The sequence below is a fragment of the Gavia stellata genome, chromosome 14 (assembly GCF_030936135.1).
Source record: "Gavia stellata isolate bGavSte3 chromosome 14, bGavSte3.hap2, whole genome shotgun sequence".
Classification (NCBI taxonomy): Eukaryota; Metazoa; Chordata; class Aves; order Gaviiformes; family Gaviidae; genus Gavia; species Gavia stellata.
Genome location: NC_082607.1, coordinates 21,957,069 through 21,981,842, shown reverse-complemented (window position 1 = coordinate 21,981,842; position 24,774 = coordinate 21,957,069). Strand labels below are relative to the sequence as shown.

General features: G+C 40.4%; 1 protein-coding gene across 2 annotated transcripts in view; it reads left to right on the top strand.

Moving 5' to 3' along the window:
- The first annotated feature begins 4,105 nt into the window (after window positions 1-4,105).
- Window positions 4,106-24,774, top strand: part of LOC104256742 (ubiquitin carboxyl-terminal hydrolase 12) — a 32,600-nt gene continuing 11,931 nt past the window's right edge. Inside the window, exons 1-4 of one of the 2 annotated variants that reach the window (XM_059824273.1) lie at window positions 4,106-4,150; window positions 18,285-18,365; window positions 22,545-22,758; window positions 23,736-23,962. In XM_059824273.1, the coding sequence (XP_059680256.1) occupies window positions 4,115-4,150; window positions 18,285-18,365; window positions 22,545-22,758; window positions 23,736-23,962 (558 nt within the window). In that variant the 5' untranslated portion in view covers window positions 4,106-4,114. Of the gene's footprint in view, window positions 4,151-18,284; window positions 18,366-22,544; window positions 22,759-23,735; window positions 23,963-24,774 lie in introns of those variants that run through there. The other variant, XM_059824274.1, reaches the window with a different exon arrangement.

Genomic DNA, 24,774 nt, shown 5'->3' with positions numbered 1-24,774 from the left:
CACATTATAAATTTTGGGATTACCCAGCAGTAGTATGTAACTGTCCGCCTCTCTAAGTGTAGGATGTTGGAACCTTTGTTACCATTTGCTATTAAAAGCATATGTTAGTGAGTAATATAAAAGTCTTCATCACAATAGTCCTCCTATAAAAATAAACGGTAATATATCTATCAGCTTCTAGGTGGCCAGAAGAGTTTCAGTCCAGGAAAAAAAGCCAGGTAAGTTAAGCAAGGTCATGGAGAATATTCTGTATGAGCAAAGACATTTCTAGAAGAATACATATCTGCTGGCTTGCTCCAAAAAAGAGGCAACACAATCAACAGAAACAAAAGTTGAAGTCTTTTTGGGTAACCAAATGTTGTCCCAGTGCTGAGGAACTCCAGAAGGATCTCAGAAAGGCGAATGAGTGCACATAAAGTCCGTGGATGAGCTTTAGCCTAGATAAAAGTAAGGTAACGCATGTAGAGAAAAAGAATATAAACTATGCTTAAATGATGCTGAACTTGGACGTGGCACTCACAAATTAGGAAAAAGACCTTGGAGTCATCACTGGCAGTTCACACTCATCAGCTCAGTGTGTAACAGCACCAAAAAAAGCCAACAAAATGTTGGGTATCGTCAGGAGGGGAATGGAGAAGGAGACACGGGGTAGCATTTAGCTGCTTACATAAACCCTCAGAGCATCCCCATGGCCAGTGCGGCGTGCAGTTCTCCGCATCTCAAAAACATCGCGGGGTCGGCAGAGGCACAGAGCAGGGCACCAAAAGTGATCACAGGCACAGAGCAGCTGCTGCATGAGGAGACTGGAAAAGCTGTTTACCATGTGCTTGTACGGATGCTGGTGCTGACACAAGAGAGGAGATGCGTGGGGGCAGGAATGAAAGAGCAGTGGTGGAGGAAATGTTGAACTGCTTCTTTTGGCAGCTGTGATGGCTTCTGGTTGCTTAAAACAAATGTGAAAGCAGTTTTAGACTGCATCTTGGAAGCAGGCCAAGCGATTACTATTTCCTTTGCTAATATGGTTCAACCTAAATTTCTTATGCACTAGCCCAGGCTTCTTGGGCTTCTCACCAAAGCTTGTTTCCACTGCGTGCAGAAATCTCCATCCAGAGAGAATGGTTTTAGTAATAATAAAAAGGCAGCATATTCTCCAAAAGTTTTAAATTTATTCTCAATCTTCCCTCCCCCCAAATAATAACTTTTAGGCTCTTAATTCTGAAAGAATTTGGGTAAGATAGAGAATCAAAGCCAGGGGTTTTCAAATCTCATCCTTATCTCATTTTCTAGATTGTCAGAATAGTCTTTTCACTGAGTGAAACCATGCAGAAGGATTCACACTATTTGAGATTGTATAACCCTTGGCATGTAGAATAAGAGTTGTTTTTAAAAGAGATTTTCATTGTTTGTGCACAATGGACTTATATTTAGCTAAGAAAACCATGTTTTAAATTCAAATTCTCTTGGAAAAACAATAGCTTAAATTAGAGGGAGAATGTTTGCAAAACTCAGAGCAACTTTGAAAACATTTGGATGATTCTGGAGATTTCACTAACCACTCCTTGGGTTGCTCCATGCACAGATATGTGCCATTGCATGCTGCACGGAGATTATGTTGTTTCCACACCAGATTTTTTACAGATTTATTTATTGGTCTATGTTGCTCTTGGCTATGGTTTTTATAAGATTTTCTATTTTTATTGTTGTTGGCACTCCTACACATCTTCAGAGATGAAGCATTCTAAAAATAAAAATATTTGCCATTACCATAGTGCTTTTCATAGGAGGATGTCAAATTGCTTTTAAAACTGGATATAATTATTCCTCATACATTTTACAAAAGGAGTAACAGATGAGCAGAGCCAGAGCGATCTTGCTAAGATCCCAGCATGTTGGGGAAATGGCGACTGTTGTCACTCTTTCCCCTTCTGCCTAACGCCAGCAAAAGTGATCTTTCTTCCAAAAGTCTTCTTCTAAAAGTTACATTTGCCTGCAGTACATGGCAGATGTTTTTGCACAGTATAGTGACATTATGGTGACATGGCTGGAGAAGTACGGCTCATTTCTGAGCAGAAATGCTAAATGCAGATGCTGTGATAAAACCCGTAGCTGGCGGCTCGTGTACATGTCCCCCGCTCCTGAGTGTATTTCAGACAACAACGGATTGATCTTTGCAGCTTTGTCTGACCGTCTTTGTTCTTTGTTGCAAACTTGGGGCCCAAAGGCCAGTTCTCACACTGCACTGAACAAAAGTAGTGTTTTAACCACCTTTTTGCTCCTAGTAACTAAATACCCTCATAGTTGGGAAAGGCAAATAAAATGCATCTTTGCAGGAGGTAAGAAAGGAACAGAACGGAGTGCAATGTGCACGAGGAACCAGCCTTTCTCTGTGTGCTTGGGCCCTTGTGCGGAGCCTGATCATGGGTAAAATGTGTTAAAAATTCGGCCATGTGGTTCAGCAGTAACCTCAGAAGATGTTGTTTGGGGACAAGACTGCCATTTTAGCATCATGTTTGTACCCAGCACAAAGTTGTTCTGATCCTGAGGCCAAAGGGGAAGGAAATGTCCTCAGATGCTATTGCGACAGCCGTGGTAGATCATATTTGTTTCTATTTTGGGATGTAAAGGAGGCGATCATTTAAATACATAGTTCAATTCGGTTAAACACTGTACAGATTCCACTATTTCTGTATTTCCTGTCCCTAATTTTGTTGCATTGCCGTTCATGGAAACCCTGTAAAGAGCACGTGTCCTTTTTCACTTCTAGCATATTTTGTAAGGATTTTTTTTTTTTAGGTTGCAGAATACTCTCCCTCGGGAGCCTGTAGTAGATGACGTGGAAAGTACAATGTGTATAAGAGAACATCGCTGCAGGCGAGCAACTCAAATAGAATGGAAACATCTTGGCCTCATAAAAAAGTTTGTGCTTTGGAAACTGAACCGTCCTTCCTTCCCCGCAGATATTCCCACAAGGTCAGGGCTGGAGTAAGGAGTGGTGTGTGGAAACAGCCCTATCACCGCCGACGGTGTGCTTCACGCACAGCATAAACAGAGGGCTTCCAGCCACCTTCATCAGCGCTTTTCAACAGCGCTCGATTTATAGTTAATATGAAATATGAGCCAGGCTCATTCCAGGTTTGACACAATTCTGTAGATCTTAATCAGCCGGATGACAAACATTTCTACCCACCCCTGGCTTCACGAGGGATGTTTTCCTCTGATACGTATTTGCTTTTGGTATGCACTGCGTGAAGTGTTGTGTGGCGACTCGGCAACATTTTTCACTCCTTTTCCTCTTGGGTTTACAATAGACACTGTTGTCATTCGTAGCGCTGTGCTCTGAAAGAGCCCTTTTTGTGATTTTGCTGGAACGGGGACGCGTGGTACAGAATGGCAAAGGATTACGTGGTGCAAAACCGGTGTCTGACTCCATCATCGCACCGGGCATCGTGGTAAAAACCCGTTTGCGGGTGCTCGCAGCCACTGAAGAGAGTCTCGGGAAACGCAGAGTTTCAGCAATCACCTTCGAAGCGTTTCGGTGCTCCGGGCTGGCTGCGGTATCCCTTGCTGGGGGGGCTTGGCGACGACCCCCAGCTCCCCAGCACCATCCCTGTGGGGATGGCACCTTTCTCCAGTTTCACCGGTGACACGTGCAGCGCCCATCCCACCGGGCCCCAGCCACCTCCCTGGGCCGGGGGACACCGAGGCACGTCTCGCCCCCCGCCATCCCCGCAGCCGCACGGCCCAGGGCGCCCACGGCCCCGTTTCGGCAGAGGGGGAAGCCGCAGCCCAGCCCTGCCGCGGCCCTGAGGGAGGCCTCGCCGGGAGCGAGGGGGACTCGCCGGTCCGACTGTGCGGGGACGAGGAGGGAAGAGCGGGGACGGGGGCGGGCTGCGGGGAGGGGGACGGAAAGGCGGGGGGACCCCGCGGGGCGCGGCGCGGGGCGCAGCCGGCGCCGTTTGGGCGCCGCACCGCCGGCGCACGGCCCCATTTGGCCGTTGCGCCACCTGCGGCTCCGGCTGCCGCTGTCAGTTGGGCGGCTGCGTCCCAACATGGCGCCGGCGGCAGCGGGGGCGGCCGCGGGGCGCGGGGCCGCGTCGGGCGGATGGAAATACTGATGACGGTCCGGAGACTCGCCTCCATCTGTACCATGGTGAGAGCCGCGGCCAGCCGGGCGCCGCCGTGCCGGGCCCCGGGGGGCGGCCGGCGAGGGGCCCCGCTGCCGGCCCCGGCGGCGGGAGCGGCCCCGGCCCCGCGCTGAGGGGCTGAGGAGGGCCGCGCCGCGGCCAGGCGCGATAGGAATTAGTGAAAGCCGTTAAAAAACAGGATTTATGGGAGGCACCGCCGCCTGTCCGGGTCGGGGGGTGTCTGTGGGAGGTGGCGGGGCGCCCCGCTGCCCGCACCCCCCCCCGGGAGGGCACGGCCGGGCCGCAGCCGGGAGCGGGGCGGCCTCGCATGGGGCCGCGGCGGCGCTGGGAGCCGGGTGAGGCGCCGGGGGTCCGCTGCGGGAAGGGCTGTGCCAGGGAGGGGGCAGGAGAAGTGGTAGTAGCTGGAGCCAGGCTGAGCGGGGAGTGCCAGCCTGGCTGCTCAGGGCCGCCGGTGTGACGGTTTTGGAGTAATTAGGCCCTAATCCCGGTTGGGAAAGGTGGCCGGGGGAGCAGGGAGCTCTCTGCGGGAATGAGAACTCGCTGGTGTCTGCTGGATGTGTCAGCTGCGGCCTGTTCGCAGAAATACGGCTGGGGCATGTGGGTGCTTTCTTTCAGGGAGGAACTGAGCAAATTATTGAACGTTAATTCTTTTTCTGGCTTAGATCGCAGTCATTTGTTGTGCTAACTAAGGTCAATTTAAAGGTTGTTACACAAGTTTATAAAAGCTCTGTAATCATTTCACATGAATGCATATAACAGGGTATCATCCATATTGCCAATGAAAATCTAGCGAGAGGGAGACTGATAATTGCATGATTATGCAGAATTTCTAATGAAGTTACATTGCTGCGTAAATAGAGGCCAGCAAGTGGTTTGTCTAGCACTAAAACATAGCTGACTCATAATAAAATATTGCATCTTGTTAATGATACACCATCGAAACATTTCACTAAAGATTCCTACTGTACGGGGTTTAATCAGTATAAACTATAGCAGGGGTTTGAATTGCCAAAATCCAACTTAGAATCAGGCTGAGGGTATTCCATTTTAGTATTTTGTTTTTCATAGGCCCGCATCTTAATTGCTCTGAGTGGTCAAGCTTCAGTTTTAGATCTCATTCAAAACAGTAGCAACCCAGAGAGTCAGCTGCAGTGTCAAAAGGGGCTCTTGCATACTTGCTGAGACTGATTTCATGTGTGTGTAAAGGCTGCAGGGTTTTTCTGATTCTTCTCCACGTAGGTACTGACTACTGGTTTTGATTAACTTGAGATCCAATTGAACTGAACCACAGTGGTACTGTACAAAGCTGAGTGTTTGGAGTTTCACAGTAATACTCTTAACAAGAGAGATTAATTTTTTTTTTTCTTTTTTAATTTGTGCAATAGATATCTGATCTTAAAGTTTTTGGTATTGCAGCTTCCCAGAACTTCATACTTCACTAATCTCGTTAGATTTTTTTTCAACATAATTTATATTTTTAATTGCCCATCACAAACACAGGTGAAATTAAGGTCATGAAAGGTGGCTGAATCATGACTTCGTTGTGGAGTTCCGCACCCCAGAGGCGCGTGATTGACTCAATCCCATATAATATTTTGGATGCATTCCTGAGATCAGCTGACTGAGCCTCAGATTAAGAGGGCAAATGTAAGGCAAGGCATTTTCCTGTAAGTATGTAGCCAAACCTAAATGCAGCCATTCCGGTGTTTGTGATTTGTTTTTAAAGACTTTGGCTATACGTACTCAATCTTGGATTCGTTTTTGCTCCTGCGCTTACCTTGATTTTGGTTGGGATGATAGATGAAAGCTAAGCAGATACTTGTAGCCTACTAATGTCCCTTCTGAAGTACTGTGGTTATTTTCAAGAGGAGACTTTTCAGTGTTGTAGCTTTGGGGAAGCAGGTTCTCCTTACTGTTTTTGTTTCAAGTGGAGAACTTGCTGTTTCATTTCCCTGCAGAAAATCTTGAGCAGTGCTGCTAACACTAAATAGTTGTATGAAACTTGCTTCCAAGTTTCTTGTATAGCTGTTTAATCAAATGCTATGGAATTTTTCAGCATCAGTCTTAATGCGAATATGAAAAACCTAAGCTTTCTATGTAAAAAACATTTAATTACATTAACAAAGTCCCTTGGGGAAACTACTTTCTTCAGGATTATGCTAATATGTAGTGATTGTACAGTACTTTACATTTTTTTTACTAAAATACGCAGTTTTTACCAGCACTTCCAGTCATTATCTGTGCTTCAGGCTGGAAAACTGTAACACAGGTTTATGATATTCTCAGACCTCTCAGTCAGTCAGCGTCACAGGGACTGGTGTTTCTGACTTTTTGTCTCAGACACTCCACTCTTCTGCAATATCTCTTTAAAAATTAAATTAAATGCCCGAACTCATTAGTAGACAGTAATGTAATTATAACTTTAATTACATCCCCCTCCCTAAAACAACTTCCAAGTTTTTGTAGTGTGGATCAGCTCTGCCATGCCTCATGATCGTTGCATTTCCTTGATGTGAGCAGTGTCCCTTTTTCAGCAATTGCGTAACATTCATGTGGCAACTATAGCGTTGCAAAGATTGGAAACTCATAGGAAAATACTTCTTCATTTGAATATGATTCATAGCTTGGTAAGGCTGCTGACACCATATGGCAAGACACATCCGTAGCCAAGAGCTACCAACTAGAGCTCTGGTTCTCTGCTGTGTCCCTTGGACTTAATTTTGTTTCCCAGCCCTTATCTTTACCGTGGACTCTAGGAGTTTTTGTTTTCTTTTTGCAAGCAACTGCAAAATTAGCTGGGAGAGCGAAATAGAAAGCACTATTGAGGCATTTCGTTACCCTTCATGAAAAATGCATAGCTCCTGTTTCAAAAATACATAAAAATGGTACTTCTGTAGTTCTGTGGCATACGCACGGTCATGGACGGATGCGAATCCTCTCTTGACTCAGGAGAGAGAGCAGGGGGGGCTGAATTTCCATGGGTCTGACTGCATCATCTAATCCAGAATATGCCTGCTGCGCTCCAGGGGGCTGAGGCAGTCGGTTGTAGAACTGAGTTTTTGAGTCAGGAATTGGGGGGGGGGTGGGGGTGTTGCATTGACAATAGCTTTTTTTTCGTTGTCATCGGAGAAGCAAAACAACACTAGAGTGGATCAAGGTGTGGAACATAGGTCGGATCTTTTTCTCTCTGACTGCTAATTTTGTGAAAAATCTGTAGTAAGCTGTTAGCAGAAACATTGGTGTTTCTGGTAGGCTAATTAGGGACACTTCCCCTAGATTCATGTCTAATTGTTTGCTAAACCAGTAAGACATGCCTGAAGAACTCAAATCCAGTATACAAATTGGTGGTAGTCTTATGCTACTCCTCTGAATCAGTACAGCATGGATATAATTATTAACTTCAGTGCTAGAGAAGAGATGACTGAATCATTTGTAAGTAATACATTTCCATTTGCTGCCTGAATAATTTACACTATTCAGTTCGAGCAGTCATGTCACTGATGTGTAATGTTTGCCTTACTGCTGTTTCACCTATATTTGTAGAACTTTGTTTTAGCTTTATCAGTGAAATAACATTTATGGCTGGGAAGGTATCACTGAGGAAGTGGAAAGACAGGAGGATAAAAGTAGAGCTAGCTAAGCAGATTTCTGTTTCCAGCAGTGCTCTGCTTCTTGATTGACTTGTTAAGCTAAAAGAAACAAATATTCATCTTTGTACTTAAAACCCAGCTTGAGAATAACCTGCTTTGTTTTAGGGGAGGGAAAAAAGTGTGTAACCCTTTGCAAACCAGTTAGTAGGTCGCTTCGCTTCATGCAAGTTTTTTCCGCGTGCCATTTGTACTCTGGTTTAATACTGTGTGTGTGATGGGTAGTTATTGATGCATTCTTCAGATTTTGGACTTGGAGCAGTTTGGAGATGTGAGCCTATGCAAAGCAGCCAGCCAGCCTGCAGCTAACAACCAGCTTGGGTGGAGAGTACACAGGTTTCCTTTGAATGATTTTTAGGATTTTACAGGATTCCTGAACTACTGCATGGACGAGTGTTTCTGGTGTCTGTTTTGATCCCAGATTGTCTATAAACTTCAAGATTTCATGACTTAACTGTCCCTGGGAAAGTGAGAGATCCTGACTGTGTTGTGCCATGGAGTAATGAGGAAACTATGGGCAATATATGGTTCATTAGTTGAAACGAGATATTCATTATGCTAGAGGATGTCTACTACAGAGCTGTTACAATTTAAAAATGGGGTATGAATAGCTGGGAAAAGATGTTAAAATAGCGGAGTGTCGATAGTTCAAGCGGTGCTCTATATTACTGAATCTTCCTTGGTTTGTTCTTTAATCAGAATTTAGAGTGAATGCTTTTAATACATTGAAGTCATATGTATTTATATGCACATCACTTAGTATCTTGTTTCTATTAAAAAATAAATGGCTTTCAGTATTTGCTCCTACAGATGTCAATTTGGGAGATTCCTAGACTTGTTGCCAAAATAAAGGGCTGCATGTAGATGATTATGTTTTGTTTCTTATGTCATGTTTTGTATTTTCAGCTCCTTTCCTAGTGATTTATCCACTTAACCTCTAGTGCACCAAGTTGTGAATATATAGTCATTCAGATCCATTGATGGGTCCTGTGTCTGAATTTTACTGCCATACCTCTGTGCCTCTTTAACCTGTACATGTGTAATGTCTGAAGTTACAAGATATTCATAAATCGGCAGTGTTATGTTTTGCCTTCCATCAGCATCCACTTCCTCACTTTTTACAGTATTGTTCCTCCACTGTTTGATGTGTGAAGGACGTGATAAAATCTTATTACCAACTCACAAAAGAACAATACTGGTAAAAACTGGGCCTTGAGTACACCTGTAGATCTGTTTGTTCTTTTAGAGGGCCAAAAAGCTGTAAAATATCTGAGAGCTGTACTAGCAAGACATCTACTCCTTTGTGTGTTACTAGGGCACACACACACATTGTGTTGAGAAGGGCGACGGAGCTGGTGAGTGGTCTGGAGCACAAGTCTGATGAGGAGTGGCTGAGGGAGCTGGGGTTGTTCAGTCTGGAGAAGAGGAGGCTGAGGGGAGACCTCATCGCTCTCTACAACTGCCTGAAAGGGGGTTGTGGGGAGGTGGGTGTTGGTCTCTTGTCCCAAGTGACAAACGACAGGACAAGAGGAAACGGCCTCAAGTTGCGCCAGGGGAGGTTTAGGCTGGATATTAGGAAAAATTTCTTCACTGAAAGGGTTGTCAGACACTGGCAGAGGCTGCCCAGGGAGGTGGTGGAGTCACCATCACTGGAGGTGTTCAAGGAACGTGTGGACGTGGCATTGCGGGACGTGGTTTAGTGGGCATGGTGGGGTTGGGTTGGTGGTTGGACTCAATGATCTTACAGGTCTTTTCCAACCTTAATGATTCTGTGATTCTGTAGGTTATTTGAGAGAAACCCAAGGTCAGGAGAACTCTTGCGGAGCTCTTCTCAGGTGGATGACCTGTGTGTGAACACTTCGGTGTTCCTCTGAACACTTCTAAGAAGGGGGAAATAGGTTACTTACAATACCACGTTACAAAGGTTGAGACTCTAAGCAGTAGTTTTGGTACTTCCTACCCTTAATGCAGCATCTTTTCCATATGTTCTTTTTACTGGAGCCTAGCTTTACTATCTGATTTTAAAGAGCATAAAATTACAGAATTTCAGAAGTGTATATGACTTGCTCTACCTTTGTAAGAGAGGCATGGATCCTGTGGACCTTGCAAGACCAGCTCCTAATTGAATAAACATTTACGTGAAACAGTTTACAAAGCATTCTGTATTAATTTATTTAAAAACACTCTAATTAAGACTTCAGGATTTAAACGCTTCATAGTAGTAAACTTATTTTGAAATACTGCATTTTCTAATTTCACTGTGGTTTCCATGATATTGGCAGTAGCCAGAGTGCTCTTTACTCCCTGTGGAAGAGCGGGCAAAGCCAGCCTGTTGTCTGTGCACTGAACGACTGTGCAGATCAAGAAAATTCTGTAGTATTTGGAAGCGTGGAGTCTTGGAAAGTCTGTGACACTGTTATACCTGCTCCTTTCAAGATTATCAGTTTGTTTTGCCTGCAGAAGCATGCTAAGTGCTGGAATCCAAAGTTCAATTTACTATAATTTGTTATGCCTAGAATGGCAGCCTTCCTGGATGCATGAAAAGGGATAATTTCAAAACGTAAATCATAGTGAGCGATAGCTGAGCTGACAACTCTTTTTATCTGACTTCAGTGCTATGCAACCAAGGAGTTTTAAAAGATGGGGAAGCAACATCTAATTCTGTGGTTAGAAAATCATGACAGTATCTTCTGTAAACTTTTTCAGAAATATAAACCCAGTTCTGCTCCTTTCTGCACTCCCCCGCATGGTAATTTTAGTAGTCCTAAAGCTGGAACTATTATCGTGGCTAATACAGCAAAGTAAGCGCAGGCGGACTTTATGAAATACATCATCTCATGCAGATTTCTTTCCTGAAAGGTTTTAAGTAGCTCTGGCTTGGCCGACTTGTTCTTTTTTTCCCCTTTTTTGTTGTTTTGTTTTCGTTCGTTTGTTCACTCTTTAAAAATCACTCTTCAGTCATGCAGTATATTTAACGAGCGTTTCTAATCTTGAGGGCAGCATGATGGTGTCCCTTGGAGCCTTTCTGCCCAACTTGAAAACTACTTCCCAGCTTTTTTCAAATGCTACGTCTTATCCTACTCTAATTTGTTAAAAAGAAAGAGTCAAATGAATAATTAGAAACTTCAGCAAGACTTGTGTACCGGATACGTTCTGGACATTGAAGTATCTCCTAGATATCTTTCCTGTTTTTGCCTTTCTTTAAGGGAAATGTCTTTTGCAGGCAGGTTCATGCTGTGCACTCAGTGGGAACGAGCTGGTTCCAGTCCAAAAGCTGAGTTAAGTTAGTATGGTATTGAGCCCAAGCTAGTATATCATAAGGGATTTTTATTTCAACAGGCTGTTATACCAACCATGCTATGCAGCTTCTGAGTGTGCATGCAGCTGTAATAAAAGTTTAGAGATAGCCTAAGTTGCAATGCTTCATTTGAACGGAATGATATTAATTGCAGTAGGAGAAGGATATAAGGCTTGTTTAAAGAAGCATATAGTGTGGAAATTAGTATTTTGCACTGAGCTAAAAAAATAGTAATTTGTCCTTGAAGAAAGGCTGTATTTTCAGATTTCCATGGACTGTGTGGAGAGTGTGTTAAATTAATTGATTCCCTCTAGCTTGTTAAAAGTAACCTGAGTAATGCGAGATTAGTCTTGTGTGTATTTTAGATGGGGCTAAAGCAGCTGAAGTATATAGGCAAGCATAGGAAACTACAGTTTAAATATTATACAATGTACAGATAGGCGTTTTTCTGGAACTTCAGGAGCAGTAACACATACACATACAGATTTTAAGAGTTCTCTTCTGAAAATCTCCTGCTGTCTACAAATGAACTGTAAATGGAACATCTAAAATGGGGGAGCACCCCAAAATAAGCACAATAATGACTTACTCAGACTTCTTCTAGATTTTGTCAGGATCATTAAAAGTATCAGGATCATTAAAAAGTATTAAAAAAAGAAACAAACTGCAAGTTTGTGGTTGTATGTTTTGAAAATATGAGGAGGACTTCAGTTCTAGTTACTTCCTTTTCTTCTACTTGAAGCAACTGCTTCATCATTGCTAGCATTTGTTTGACAAGTGTACTGTCTGTTTAGGTATCTCTGAATTTCCGTGTCTTTCTAAGAAACCAGACAAATCTTTAGTATTTTGTCCCATTATGTTGAGCTAGTAATGAAGGGTTATAGAATGGTTATAAACCCATTGACAGTCTGCTGTTGCATGGATTTTCCTCCATAATTTCAAAGACACTGTATAATTAGAACACGTCAGAAATGCTGCTTGCACTGTAGCCACCTTTAATAACTATTTTAATGGTTATTTTTTTTGTATCTTCACTTACTATCCCTCTTCTTTCACCATAGTTTCTTCTTGTTTTCTTAGTGTACTTCCTTTTCTCTCCCAGCCTACCCCATAAATCCTAGACATCCACCTCCACAGTTTAGAAAACACACCCAGTTGCTAGTAGCTAGTGCATTGTGCTAACGTGTGACACTCCACCATTCAGTCAAAGCAGATGTGAAACCAGCACCCTCCAAAACGTGCAGGACAGCTGCTTGAGCCCTCCTTGTGTGCTGTCTTAATCCTTGCTAGAAATGCAGCTTGGCAACGGTAAATGCCATAAACTACTCTGCTTCCCCTCGCCAAATCTCAAGGCTGTTGCAAAGAGGACAGTGGGATCTTCCCACTCGTAACCCTTTCCCATCGTCTGCTTTGTGGGGTTTTTTCCCCTTATTTTATAGCTTCAGTGCCTCTCTGCTCCCTGTTTGCTCAAGCAGCAGTAGAGCTTTGACCTGATTATTTTTGACAAGAGCTCTGAATAACAGCAAGGATACTGACCCAGTGTTGTGCTAATTTTGATCCTTTTCTTACTGAAGCTGGGGCAGCAGCTGCTTCATGCTCATAAGGTCTGCTTGCATGCTTATCAAGATAGTACGACATTGCTTTTATAACCATTCCCACGTCTGCAAAGTTACCTTCATAGCAGCAAAAAGTAGACATTTATAATTGGAAGTGTGAAGTCCTTCGAAGTGTGAAAGTGTTAGTTCAGGATAAAAAAAAATTGACTGGTAAGGTTGGTTAGTCTGTAATAATAGTCCACTTATTCTCAGCCAAGTTTTGCAGGGGATCAGGATATCACTGAAACTTAGTAAAATTCATAGAACTGAAAAGGGAAAAAGTTATAACTTGAAGCAAGAACCGTGTGGATGCCGGACATGTGGATTTCTCTCATCAGTTGACCGTAGTTCATGTTCTGAGCTATGTAGTTGTTACTAATCACTCCCAGCTGTTCTTCTGTTCGTCGATAGCTTCAGAACAACTCTTCAGCTCTGGGCCTTATTATAATTTCTACCATAAAGCTACTTATGTATAATGGATAGAAAAGCGATAACTTTTCTTCATCTTCCAACAATAATTTCTTCTTACGCTTCTTGTCAGGTAAGTGATGCAATCTATAAGCCGATAGGAATAATTACAAATTCAAATAAGTTTAAGGGCATAGAAGTATTTAAGTCCCTGGAAGGCATTGACACATTTCCAGTTTCTGAAACCAGTTAAATCTAGACCAGGCAAAATACTAATTTTCTTTGCAGGAATCATCACAAACTGTTTGTAGAGCTTTTAAGAGACCATAATGCCTAAGCATACTTCTTTCTTATCTCGTTTTGATGATGCAGTAAGTTAGCAGTGTAATCTGGCCTAAGAAATAGAAGTCTGCTACTATTTTTTCCACTTGCATGGTGTATTGAGCTGCAAGTAAATCTTTGAGACTTTTCTGCTGAACAAAAAGGACTCACAGCTTACAAGTTAGAAGACTTGATAGGTCTCTATTCTGGTTTTGATGGGTTATTCAGTTAAAATTGCAGCTGTACTGTGGGATCACTTCATCTGTGATGACTTGCTTAGACAGCTACCTCAGGTGAGAGTTTTTGAAACTGGTCTTTTCACATCCCTTTTTACTTTACCATCCCTTTTTGCTTTACCAAACTCAGCAAAACCTGCCTTAGAAACCTTTTGGTGTTCCTAGGATTGAGTAAAACGAGTATTTATCCAATCTTCCCTGTATCTCATAGGTATCTAATGTTGGTGTGATGTCCTCACTGAGTTGGCATGAAAAATGGAGGAAAACTTGAATATTAAGAATATCCTGTGCTTTTGTTTGATACTTCAAAATTCAGTATACGGAATTTGTTTTTAAGGGTGTTCTTTGTCTTTTCTTAAGGAAATCAGTGAGCACAAATGTTCTTGGATAGGCCCCTTTTTTAATTAGCTGATATGCATAAAGTAAAATTACTGCAGCTAGGACAGAAAATACTTTATTGTTGGTCTGTTGGGGTCATCTTGGCCATTGTTAGCTTTATCTGTTGTTCTGAACTGCTAAAATGGTGATAGTTCAGATGGGCCGGGCAGCTTTCCATTTTTCTATTTGACTAGTAGTGCCGGAACTGTGGAAACCCACTGAGCTAAGCTTGCTCGCTCTCTAGATTCAAAGTCAGTTCTGCTAGTGGGGGTGTGAACAGAATAGGGGAGCTCTTGAAAAGTGCAACCAGCCTCTGAGACAACGTTTTAAGTCACAGTAATTTCTAGAAAATTACAAATCCTGATTACAAGTTGCTGAAACTTTAGTTGTCACCTCCCCCACCAATATGGAAATGTTAAATCCGCATCTCTCCAAGAGTCTAATTATATAAGTAAAACAGTATTACCACTTTAGGTAAAGTAGGGGGATGTTTTCCTCGTCGGGTAATTATGTGTTGACTGTATAAATTTGTCTTTTGTTCCTGCTCACAGAGCTGTGTACAGAAAGTTTTATCATCTCTTCCTGAACTGGAGTAGCAGAGCAGTTCCTTGAGAGCATTTCCTTGGACCTCCTAGAAGTCTCAAGGATGTACTTCTGGGGTTTTTATCAGATGTATTTATTTGTCTTGCCCTAGCAATGAGAAGTCAATTCTAATCCCATGCATTAAGCTTTATATTTAGCTGTATTTTAGTGTACATTATTTGCTTAGCTTTTATACACCAAACAAACTCAATTGGTATGTATTAGTGATTTTTTTCCTTGTCATTTTTTATTGCTCCCACAATGTGTGTCATAGTTTAACAAAACAGTATTGCTTTTCTTACGGTTTTAGATGTGTAAAGTACTGTAAGATACAGAATGGTTTGTCTGTGGCACCCCAGAAGAGATGCGTCTCTCTTGATTCCCAAATAATCAAATATAAATTTTCATAGTTTGGACACTTGCCACTTTGGTTAGATTTTGTTTCTAGATGAGAAATGTGACTTCTGTGTTTCCAAAATTATGAAGTGTGTGTTGTTTCTTATGAGCAAATATTTATGTGATCTGAGGCAGAAGTATTTATCCAGATGGAAAAATCTTTTAGTGGGGGTGGGAAAATGTGTATAACACCTATCAGTCTGAAAACAAAGCTGCTTATTAGGCTTCATTACAGCAAGACAAGGTTCATGCTGCACTAGATTTGGTCTCCAGTTGGTTAATTTGCTATTTGCAAATTCAGTTGCAAAGATCACGTATTGTGAGTAGCTGAATGTTGACTCCAGTTATGCAGCCTTACTCACAAACGTGTCATGTATTTCCATCCTGAAACATGACCAAGGCCAATTTGTGCTGTCACCATGAAGTGCTTTTTTCCCTACGCACTTGTTGCCTTGTGTAGCGTAGCTCTCCTGGGCATTGACTCCCATGATAAATCACTCTATACTGTTTGCAGTGTAGTTATTTTATCACGGTATGCTAGGCATGTGCATTTTCTAGAGCCTCTTCAGTATGTTACTTATTATTTAATTTGCAAGTTGGCATTGTCAGAACTACTCATGGCTAGTTTGTGATTTTGATTCCTCCCACGATTACTTTGAGTCCTATTTTGGTTTTCATGATTTCGGTATGCTAATTTAAAATGTTCTCTGACAAGAAACTTCAGAAACGTTGCAACTAAATGGTAGGTTAATTTAGCTTCTGTGGCTGATTGACTAACTTTAGCATTTAATTTATTAAGGAAACATTAATTTTTAATCTGCCCCTGCAGTTACCTACCCAAATTTACAAAGTTTGGGCAGTGGATAAAAGGAAGCACTTGGAAAAAAAAAAAAAAGGCACATGTAACCTGTTAGATTAAATGGGTGGATACACGTGGAATATGGGTTGGTGGTTTAGTTGAGTCGCAATACTGGTTTATGGTGGGTTATTAAATTCTTCGTAGCATAATTTTGTTAAAAATCACAATTCTTACGCTTTTGTTTCTTTGTTCAGATTTTTATTCCATATGTTGCTTTACAGACTGGAGTATTTGGGTTGTCTAGTTTCACTAGTTCTGTAAGTTGTGGTACCTGCTTTAGTTGTTTGTTCCTCTAATACAGAGATCATGGAGGAGGTGAGAAGGCAGTTCAGAGAAGTTTAAACTGAACTTCACAGGCTTGCAGATTTTACACATACCCCTTCCTTCATCTCAAAACATGCAGAATGTAAGAGTAAAGGAACCTCACTTAGCAGTCATTTCTGATTTCAAGACTGAAAATGTTTCAAGACCAGCATCACCTCTTCTTGTGCATTTACATAGCACGTGGGTTATAATCTCCTATTATGCTATTGCCCGAAGTCAGAGTGTTGGTCAGGACAATGTCAGTGAAGAGCTGAAGTAGCATTTAGAAAGAGCTGTATTGGCAGTTCTTCCTTGCAGATGGCTATTCTTATGTCTAGGTTTGGTTTGGGTTTTTTGGGGGGAGAGAGTGGAGGGAAAAAGAGGTACTTGGAAGCAGGGAATGGATGTAGGGAAACAAATGAGAGGAGCTGCTTGAACTGGCACTGATGCCTCAAAAATTTCTGTGTAATTGCTGCTTGTGAAGAGTCTTGCTTGTAAATCTGTCAGCGCCTAGTGAATGTTTTTGTGTATTTTATAGTACCCAATTTTGAGCCTTCCTCATTTTGTCTTTTTTGATATGTGTAATTCACTGTAAATCTGATGTGGGAGATCCAACTACAGAGTTTCCATTCCTCCTGTTAAACTAAATTATTTCTTGGTTTCTTTCCTGTTTCTTGGAAAATTTTTAGTTATTTCTTTGTTAAAGACAACCTAGATGGATCTGTCTATACAGCTTCTACTTATCTGTGGTTTATGTTAATAGCAGGATGCTAATGGAAATGATTGAAATATTTGCTCAGCAATTAAAAAAACTTTACTAGCTTCAGGGAAATAGATGAATTGAATTTTGCTGGACTGTAATTTTTGTTTGTTTAGTGCTTTTCCAAGGTGTTTTAAGATGGCTCACCTGTGCGGAAGGATTTCTGTTTACTGTTTGCAGAAGGTTTTAGGTGGAGTGACTTAGATATTTAAACCAGAAGAATCCAAAGTGCTTGGATTCTGCATTGAATGATGGTAACTCCTTAGATAACAGCACAGATGCAGCTAAGGACTGTTGGAGGATCAGCAAGAAACGCTAGAGAACAAGATGGAGCAGTATGAGGGAAGGTACCAAATCTCAAATGGGAGCTCAGCTATAAGGCATTGGTGGATTTTAAAAAAAGGGAAAAAAATGGAAAGAGCTGCATAAACCACTTTGAATTTGAAGTGGGCAAAGTTAAAATTGAAACTAAACTGTTGGTATGTTTTAGTTCTTGTTCTATGTGACAAGTAAGACCATATGGATGCGTAGTGTTTTTTTTTTTCAGCTGTATCTAAAATAGCAAGTTCTGGCCTCATTATATTGCTGAAGACTCAAGGATGTATCAAAATGCATTGTAAGCTTAATACATGGTCCTTAAATTAAGGGTAGCAAAGCCAAAGTACTTATTGGTGATCTGAGTTTGAGGAATGTCTGATAAAATTCTTCTTTCCAGTCTTTTTGGTTTTTTGTAATCATGCTCCACTTGTCCATAGTACTTTCCTGAAATACAGTTAGAAAATTATAGCATTTCTAATGTGTCAGTGAAGGCAAGATTTTTTTCAAGAATTCTTTGAGATGCAAATAATAAACAGCCACATCAAACCTTTTGTGCAGTCCACATCACAAAAAGACGTTTTTTTCTTTCATGGGGTTTGTAGCCCATATGGTTTCTGTCCTCTAGATTTAGAAGTTCTCTGTGTGTTACAAGTTTCTTTATTTTTACAACGCATTCTTGGCTAAATGTAAATTGGTGTTTCTAGGTCACTGTGACTAACCTGAAGTCTTAAGTGAGAACAAATTTCTTGTTTTTAACTTTCAAATAAATTCAAATGCAAAAAAACCCTTCTGTTAGATCTGATAGCTTTAATTCTGGCTGATGAAGTTGAGTTTTTAAGTGAAACTGTGATACCTTTTATAATAATAAAGCATCATACTGATTTCATTTTCAAGAACATAGGAAACATGAGATGCTAATTCTCAATGGAAGTAATTTATTTTCTTAGTTTCTTTGTTTTTATAGGAGTAGTATGAATTCTGTTGGATTTGTTTTAGGAAGTTTTTTTTCTCTAACATAAGCATACTGTTTCTTTGTAGGGCGCCAATGCCTCTGCTTTGGAGAAAGAGATTGGTCCTGAACAGTTCCCTGTGAATGAGCATTATTTTGGCTTGGTCAATGTAAGTGAATTTTTTATGGTTGAAATGCTGTTTTTTAATTCATATCCTAATTTTGAATTTAACAGGATTCTCTGTTAGAACTTTATCTGTGAGCACTTCCGACTTAAATTGGGACTCTGCATAGACACCACATCCTGCAATATGGTGCTATGCCTTGTTATTAACCAAGATACAAATTCCACTTTAAATACAGAAAAATAAGTATATTTATTATGAAGTCTTTGAGAGAAACCTTCCTACTCAGGTACGTTTCTAATTATATGATTTTAATATTTAGCGTGAAAGGACCTTAATAAAGTCTGTACATTGTTCATATGCTCTTCTAGAGAAGAGAGATTTGATTTTACACAGAGCTCCCAGTGTATGGGAGCCTTGAGGTTTTAAAATGAAAATGTGTTACTTTTCTAAAAACATATTACTCGTGGGATTGGTGGAAGTTCTATGCGAGGATATAGCCAGGAGGTAAATGACATTGACTTGGCTGATAATTTTCTTACATGTAGTAATACTCCTTTTTTTATTTTTTGACAGCCTTGTGTGACAGTGAATTCTTCTAAAAAGATGTATTTTTTGTGTCTGTCAGTTTGTATAGATCTGACTTGACTGGGATCTGTTGGGCAATAAGAATTGTCTACCTAAATTAACTACGGAGAGAATGGAGCATTGACGTTGATCTCGCCAGTGCTTCTGGAGGAGAAAGGCAGCTGCTGCGCCTGTGATATCTTTTACCAATGAATATAGGAAGTTGGTTAATAGAAGCAGTGGTTCTGTGGCATCATATTTGTGGTGTGAAAATACAATTTTGGCAAAACTCACTAGAAACATAAGTGTGCTTCTGTTTACTGGTCATCTAGGTACATTTTGTTGAAAACTGAAAGATGATCTATCTTTTGACAACACCAAATAAGGTTAACGTAGCTACTAAAGTGTTTGTTGCGGCTCGTTAGAAACTCATTTAATTGACTTCTGTGTGGGTTTCTAGCAGTTTGTGTTCTCAGACACCAAACTATGTAAACACATTGAGTTATATTCCTTAAAATGGAAGGCATCTCCAATTGTAACAGCAATAGCAGAGCGATGAATAGTGTGAAGGAGAAAAATAGCATTCTAAAAATAACCAGAATTATTATAACCACATCCATTCTCTGTTCTGAAGGACAAAATATGACTAATACTGTTGTGCTTTATTCCTTGCCACCAATTTCTTTAGGATGATCATTTTCATGCTGTTGTTCTGCAGAGCTTTTTCCTAAGTTATTTCTAGTTTTTAATTATTTGAAGGTAATTGGAGCACTTTAAAGAGGGCAGTTTCGCAGCTTCAGCATCAATACTAGTTAAATGTGTGGTTGCACTGCAAGTAAATAGAACCAGGTGTTGAACCTGTGGACAATGGAGACTTCAATTTTTTTTCTTAAATAGTTATTTTTTCTTTAGATCAGTGAGCTGAACCAGCTTGCCTACAGTCAAACTACTGCTAAAACCACTGCAGAGTGTATGGGAGAAGGGTCTGACTGCTCCTTTGGACAGCCTGTTAAAATAGATTACGTGTAATGTTGAACTGAAGTGCAAGAGGGATGGAACAACGTTTTCATTCTAGAATTTCATCTCAGTTTTTATTTTAAAAAGCTTCTATCTTAAAATAAGCCTTCAGACTTTATTTTTACATTGTAAATGTAAAATTTTGCAAGTTCGTATGAAGTTAGGTAATGTTGACTAAATACAGTCAGTTTTAAGCAAAAAAACCCCTATGTTTTGGCATCTATTTAAAATATTTATACTAGAGAAACCATGACAAAAAGATTTTGAAACCTACGTGTTTGTACCTGTGTTTCCTTTGTGGTTTAGGTCACATTAGACTTTATACACTATTTGTGTATTTGATCTGTGCATGTAGCTCCAGGTTTGGAAATATTCATCAGCCCATTGAGAGCTGCTTTGTCAACCTGGTTTTTTGGGGTTCTGTCGAAGACAAATGGTTAGAGCCCTCTTTTTATTTTTCCCCAGGCAAAATTTCTAGCAAAGTTAAGGTCATGATTGGAAAGATCTGACTACTTTGTACTTCTAAACGCGAACCGATTGCAGTTTGAAAGTGTGGTACTGCTATGTAATGCTGTTTATTTGTGGAGAACTCTCTCTAATACAGAGAAGTGTAGATCAATAATTGAGATATTCAGAAGTTTCCCAAGGCCCTGAATTGCTCTAAGTTGGAAGGATTTTGTTCTAACATGGAAAAAAGTCAGAATTGGTGAGATAAAATGCATCGCATGGTCTTTTCGTAAAGTGCTTGGCATGTGGTAAAATACCTAGAATGCTAACGTGCAAGATACTGATTTCAGGAATAAAAGTTCTTCCACGTTACTTTATGTAAAGATGGTAGAAAACAAAGAGAGTTGAAATACTATTTAGAAGGACATTTTTAAAACCTTAAGCATGCCATAAAGTGAATTTTTCACCACATAATTTTGACTGCTGCAAAGCATCTTGCATCTTACTGTCAGGAATTTTTAAAGCTATTTGGATGGAATTTTAATTCTTTAAGTCCTTTAACTCTTCCATTTAGTTTGGTTCTAATGATTTCTCTTTGTGTGGGTAGCATCAAAGCAGGACATGTATAACCAGTTGACTTCATGCTTTTGGACATGATTTCTCCATGAATACAGTCCTGAAATCTCTTTACTTGTTTTGTAAAACTTTTTTGACTTAAGATGCACCATGACCTTCCATTTTTTTTTTTTAGACGGCTAATTTCTAGTTTCTTCTGTCTCTTAATTTTCTGGGATTATTATAGACAAATGTATTAATACCTTATCTGAAAACAATAATATTTAATCAAACTTTTGGTGGTTCTCTTGCCTATTTTGTCTTGTATGCAAATATAGTTAGCATGATGCTTATTTGTTTTCTTAGGTCACTAACAAGGATATGAGTTAGGTTCCATCCTAGTTCACATGTTTGCTCAGCTTGCATATTTGTTTCCCTCATGTCAGTAAGTTTTAACTGTTGTTCCGCGTTGTTTGCATGTGGTATAAATTAATGTTAATGTAACTATAACGCTGTAACCTGTTTAGCTGTATGAATTAAACTGTTAATTTTCTGTTTCAGTCAGCAAACTGATTATTAATTTGAAATCATTCGGGTACAGTAACCACACCAAATTTTGGTGAACAGTAGTGGCCGTATTCTCCGAGTACCACTTAACAAAATAGTGTGTGTTCTGTGGTCAGATTTGTACGATCATTTTGTTTAGTTAAAATATTTTGCTCTCAGTGCTCTTGAGATGCGGAATCTCATTACCAGAATATCTGGGGACTGGCAAACACAGAATTTGTTTCACTTTTTTGAAGCAACAGCATTGTACAATACAGTTGTACAATAAATTGCAGAGAAACAACTCCAAAAACCATGGTGTATTTCTTGTGGGTGATATGCTAATATCTCAGTAGTCTGAGTGTTTCTTCTTGTTAAGCAATGTGGAACACTGCCTCTGGAAGTTGTTATTGCTGTCTTCCTTTCTCTGAAATGACACTGCCTTCAGATACGGCAGATGTAAACCAGCTGCTCTTTGAATTTGCCTGCATCATGTACTTCTCATAATATCTCATTATAAACAGGAAATACTTAATGTATACCTTGCTACCTATCTCTAAAAAGTACTTTGTTTATCTGACACAGGCAGATCTAACATGAATTCATGCATTGAGCTCCTGTTGCTATAATACAGTTGAGACGCAGTGATGCTGACAGATGCTGCCTCTTCCTTTTTCTCTTTTCTTGTCCCTCTGTTTTGCTGTGTCATTGGCACCCCTCCACACCAGTATCAGCAGGATCTCCCCGATCAGGATTAGTGGTGTGCTGCGTCTCCAGAAGTTTTGATTTTGTGATGAGCCCTTCATTAGATTTTTTATTTTGTCAGTGGTTTCCTGCTTTGGTTTATTTGTGTGCCCAGGATCACTGTGACTGTCGTCTTCTCTTCCTTTTCGTGCTGTTATCAGCTGTGATGGTACAAGGATGAGTCTTTTACACCATGCCTACTAGTATTTCCCCAATAAATGAACTCTTGACAAACGACTTTTCCATTTTCAGTATGTGACAGTCTTAATGAGCAACCTCTTTCTGTTACTACTTTTTAACAGACCTAATATGAAAACATTTGTTTTCCTTTTGTTCTGTTTTAACCAGTTCGGCAATACCTGCTACTGCAACTCAGTCTTACAGGCACTTTATTTTTGTCGTCCATTTCGGGAAAAAGTTTTGGCATACAAAGTGCAGCCTCGAAAGAAGGAAAGCCTCCTGACATGCCTCTCTGATCTCTTCAACAGTATTGCTACGCAAAAGAAGAAGGTGGGAGTCATCCCACCCAAGAAATTTATTTCCCGATTGAGGAAAGAAAATGGTAAATGAATAAATGAAATTCTTATGCAGATTTAAGCATTGGAGATTTAAGCATATAAAACATAACCACAACTTCCTTTTTAAGTGAGTCCAAATTGTCAAGTTTTAACAGATTTCTGGAAGATTTTTGAACTCCTGTTTGTGGTGTGAATTTCACCACCTCTGTAGCATAGGAACAGAGATTATGTCAGAGCTGTGCTGTGTCATAAGAGGATTATCTAGATATCTTTGTTTCTGTACTTGCTTAGACCAAGTACAGAGCATGCACACAAGTCTCGGTACTCCAGTTATTCCACGTTGGCATCGTGTTCTGTGGAGGTCTGCTGCAAGTCAGCACACTTTGGGTCGTTGCTAGAAATTGTCATGGGCTAAACAGACCTCACGGAGTTGGTCAAAATTAAAGTTTCCAAGAAGACTTAACCACCCTTAGCCTGCTTTCTTACATTTGTGGCAGGACAAATTCTTTATAATGAGAATTAGTGGTTATTTCCCAGGGCTGCTTTGTGAGGAGGAGTTCTGTATGTTGATTTATCATCTCTGCTTGAACTTGAAAAGATAACAAACTTACAGTAGGGGATTTTTGCCCCTTTATGCTGGACTTAATGAACTAATGGCCGAAGGCAACACATCTGAATTTCTTTATTTCTCTCCCTCCCCAAAGAAAAAAAAAATCAACAAAAAAACCCCCTAGAAACCAATCATGGTTTTCTTCAGTTCCAAGAAATGCCCAAACTAAGTTTCCTTTAAGTTATTTTTCATCTGCCTGTTTCTTGCAACCTGAGGAATAGGTGAGGGTAACCTAACATTCGTTGCAAGAACAACAAAGTACAATTCTTCAAAGACTCTTAACAGCGTAACCCACAATTGTATAACAGGGTAGAGAAGGGGGAAGGGTGCGCACTGATTACTAAAAGCATAGTAATTTGATGTTATGAAGTATCTGTATTTTTTCATTCTCCTTGATCTCTTTCTTTCCAGAATTATTTGATAATTATATGCAGCAGGATGCACACGAATTCCTAAACTACCTACTTAACACTATTGCTGACTTACTACAAGAAGAGAAAAAGCAGGAGAAACAGAATGGCAAACTCCAGAATGGCAGCATTGAGAGTGAAGAAGGAGACAAGACCGATCTGACGTGGGTCCATGAAATCTTCCAAGGAACACTAACCAATGAAACCAGATGTCTTAACTGTGAGGCTGTACGTTTAAAACAAAACAAAACCTCTTAGATTTTTCACAGGTTCTGGATCATTTTCCCTAATACTAAGCACACTTTTTCATTTATTAGGATAGATGAAATTGCACTCTCTCTATTAAAATATGGAGCATAGCCTATTTTATGACTGTATCACCTCTATGTTCAAACCAATACTCATTAAGGTATGTTTCTCAGAAAAAGCATAGTGTTTTTTCTGTTCCTCCTCCCTGTTTCCATCGAGGCAGTCTGCACCTGGCTGATATAAGCTGCCTTTTTGTCTTCGTGTTATTTCCTGTGTCAGTGATTGATAGTTTATGTTGTGTTTCTACATGAGAGTTGCTCGCTATTTATTTAACTCTGGGTTTAACTGAATTTCTCGAACTGGAAGTCTGTGCTTCTAGGTGCTGGTCCATAGCCACTCTGTTTGAGAGCAAAAGAAGTGCCACAAAGCATAGAATTAGAACAACCTCACCACCTTCAGACCAGGAATTTGTAGTTAGCTGTGTGCTATGTCTGATTCAATATTTCTAAGAAAAATGAAAACCCAGATGGGGAGAGAAAAAGAGAGAAGTGATTACAATTGGAATGACTGGTTTTGGTATTTTAAATCCAAAATTATGGCTATATGGTGAATAGAAGCTCTAAAAATTACATTAATAAGATTCTGTCTCAATTTTGAAATTAGATGTGACTGTTCCACAAATGGAAGGATGGTTTTCCTGACTGCTAACCTATTTAATTGAAAACCTATCTGCCCGTTTCTGCGTTTCCTATGACTACTTACTGTTAAACTCTGAAATGCAGAAGAAAGGT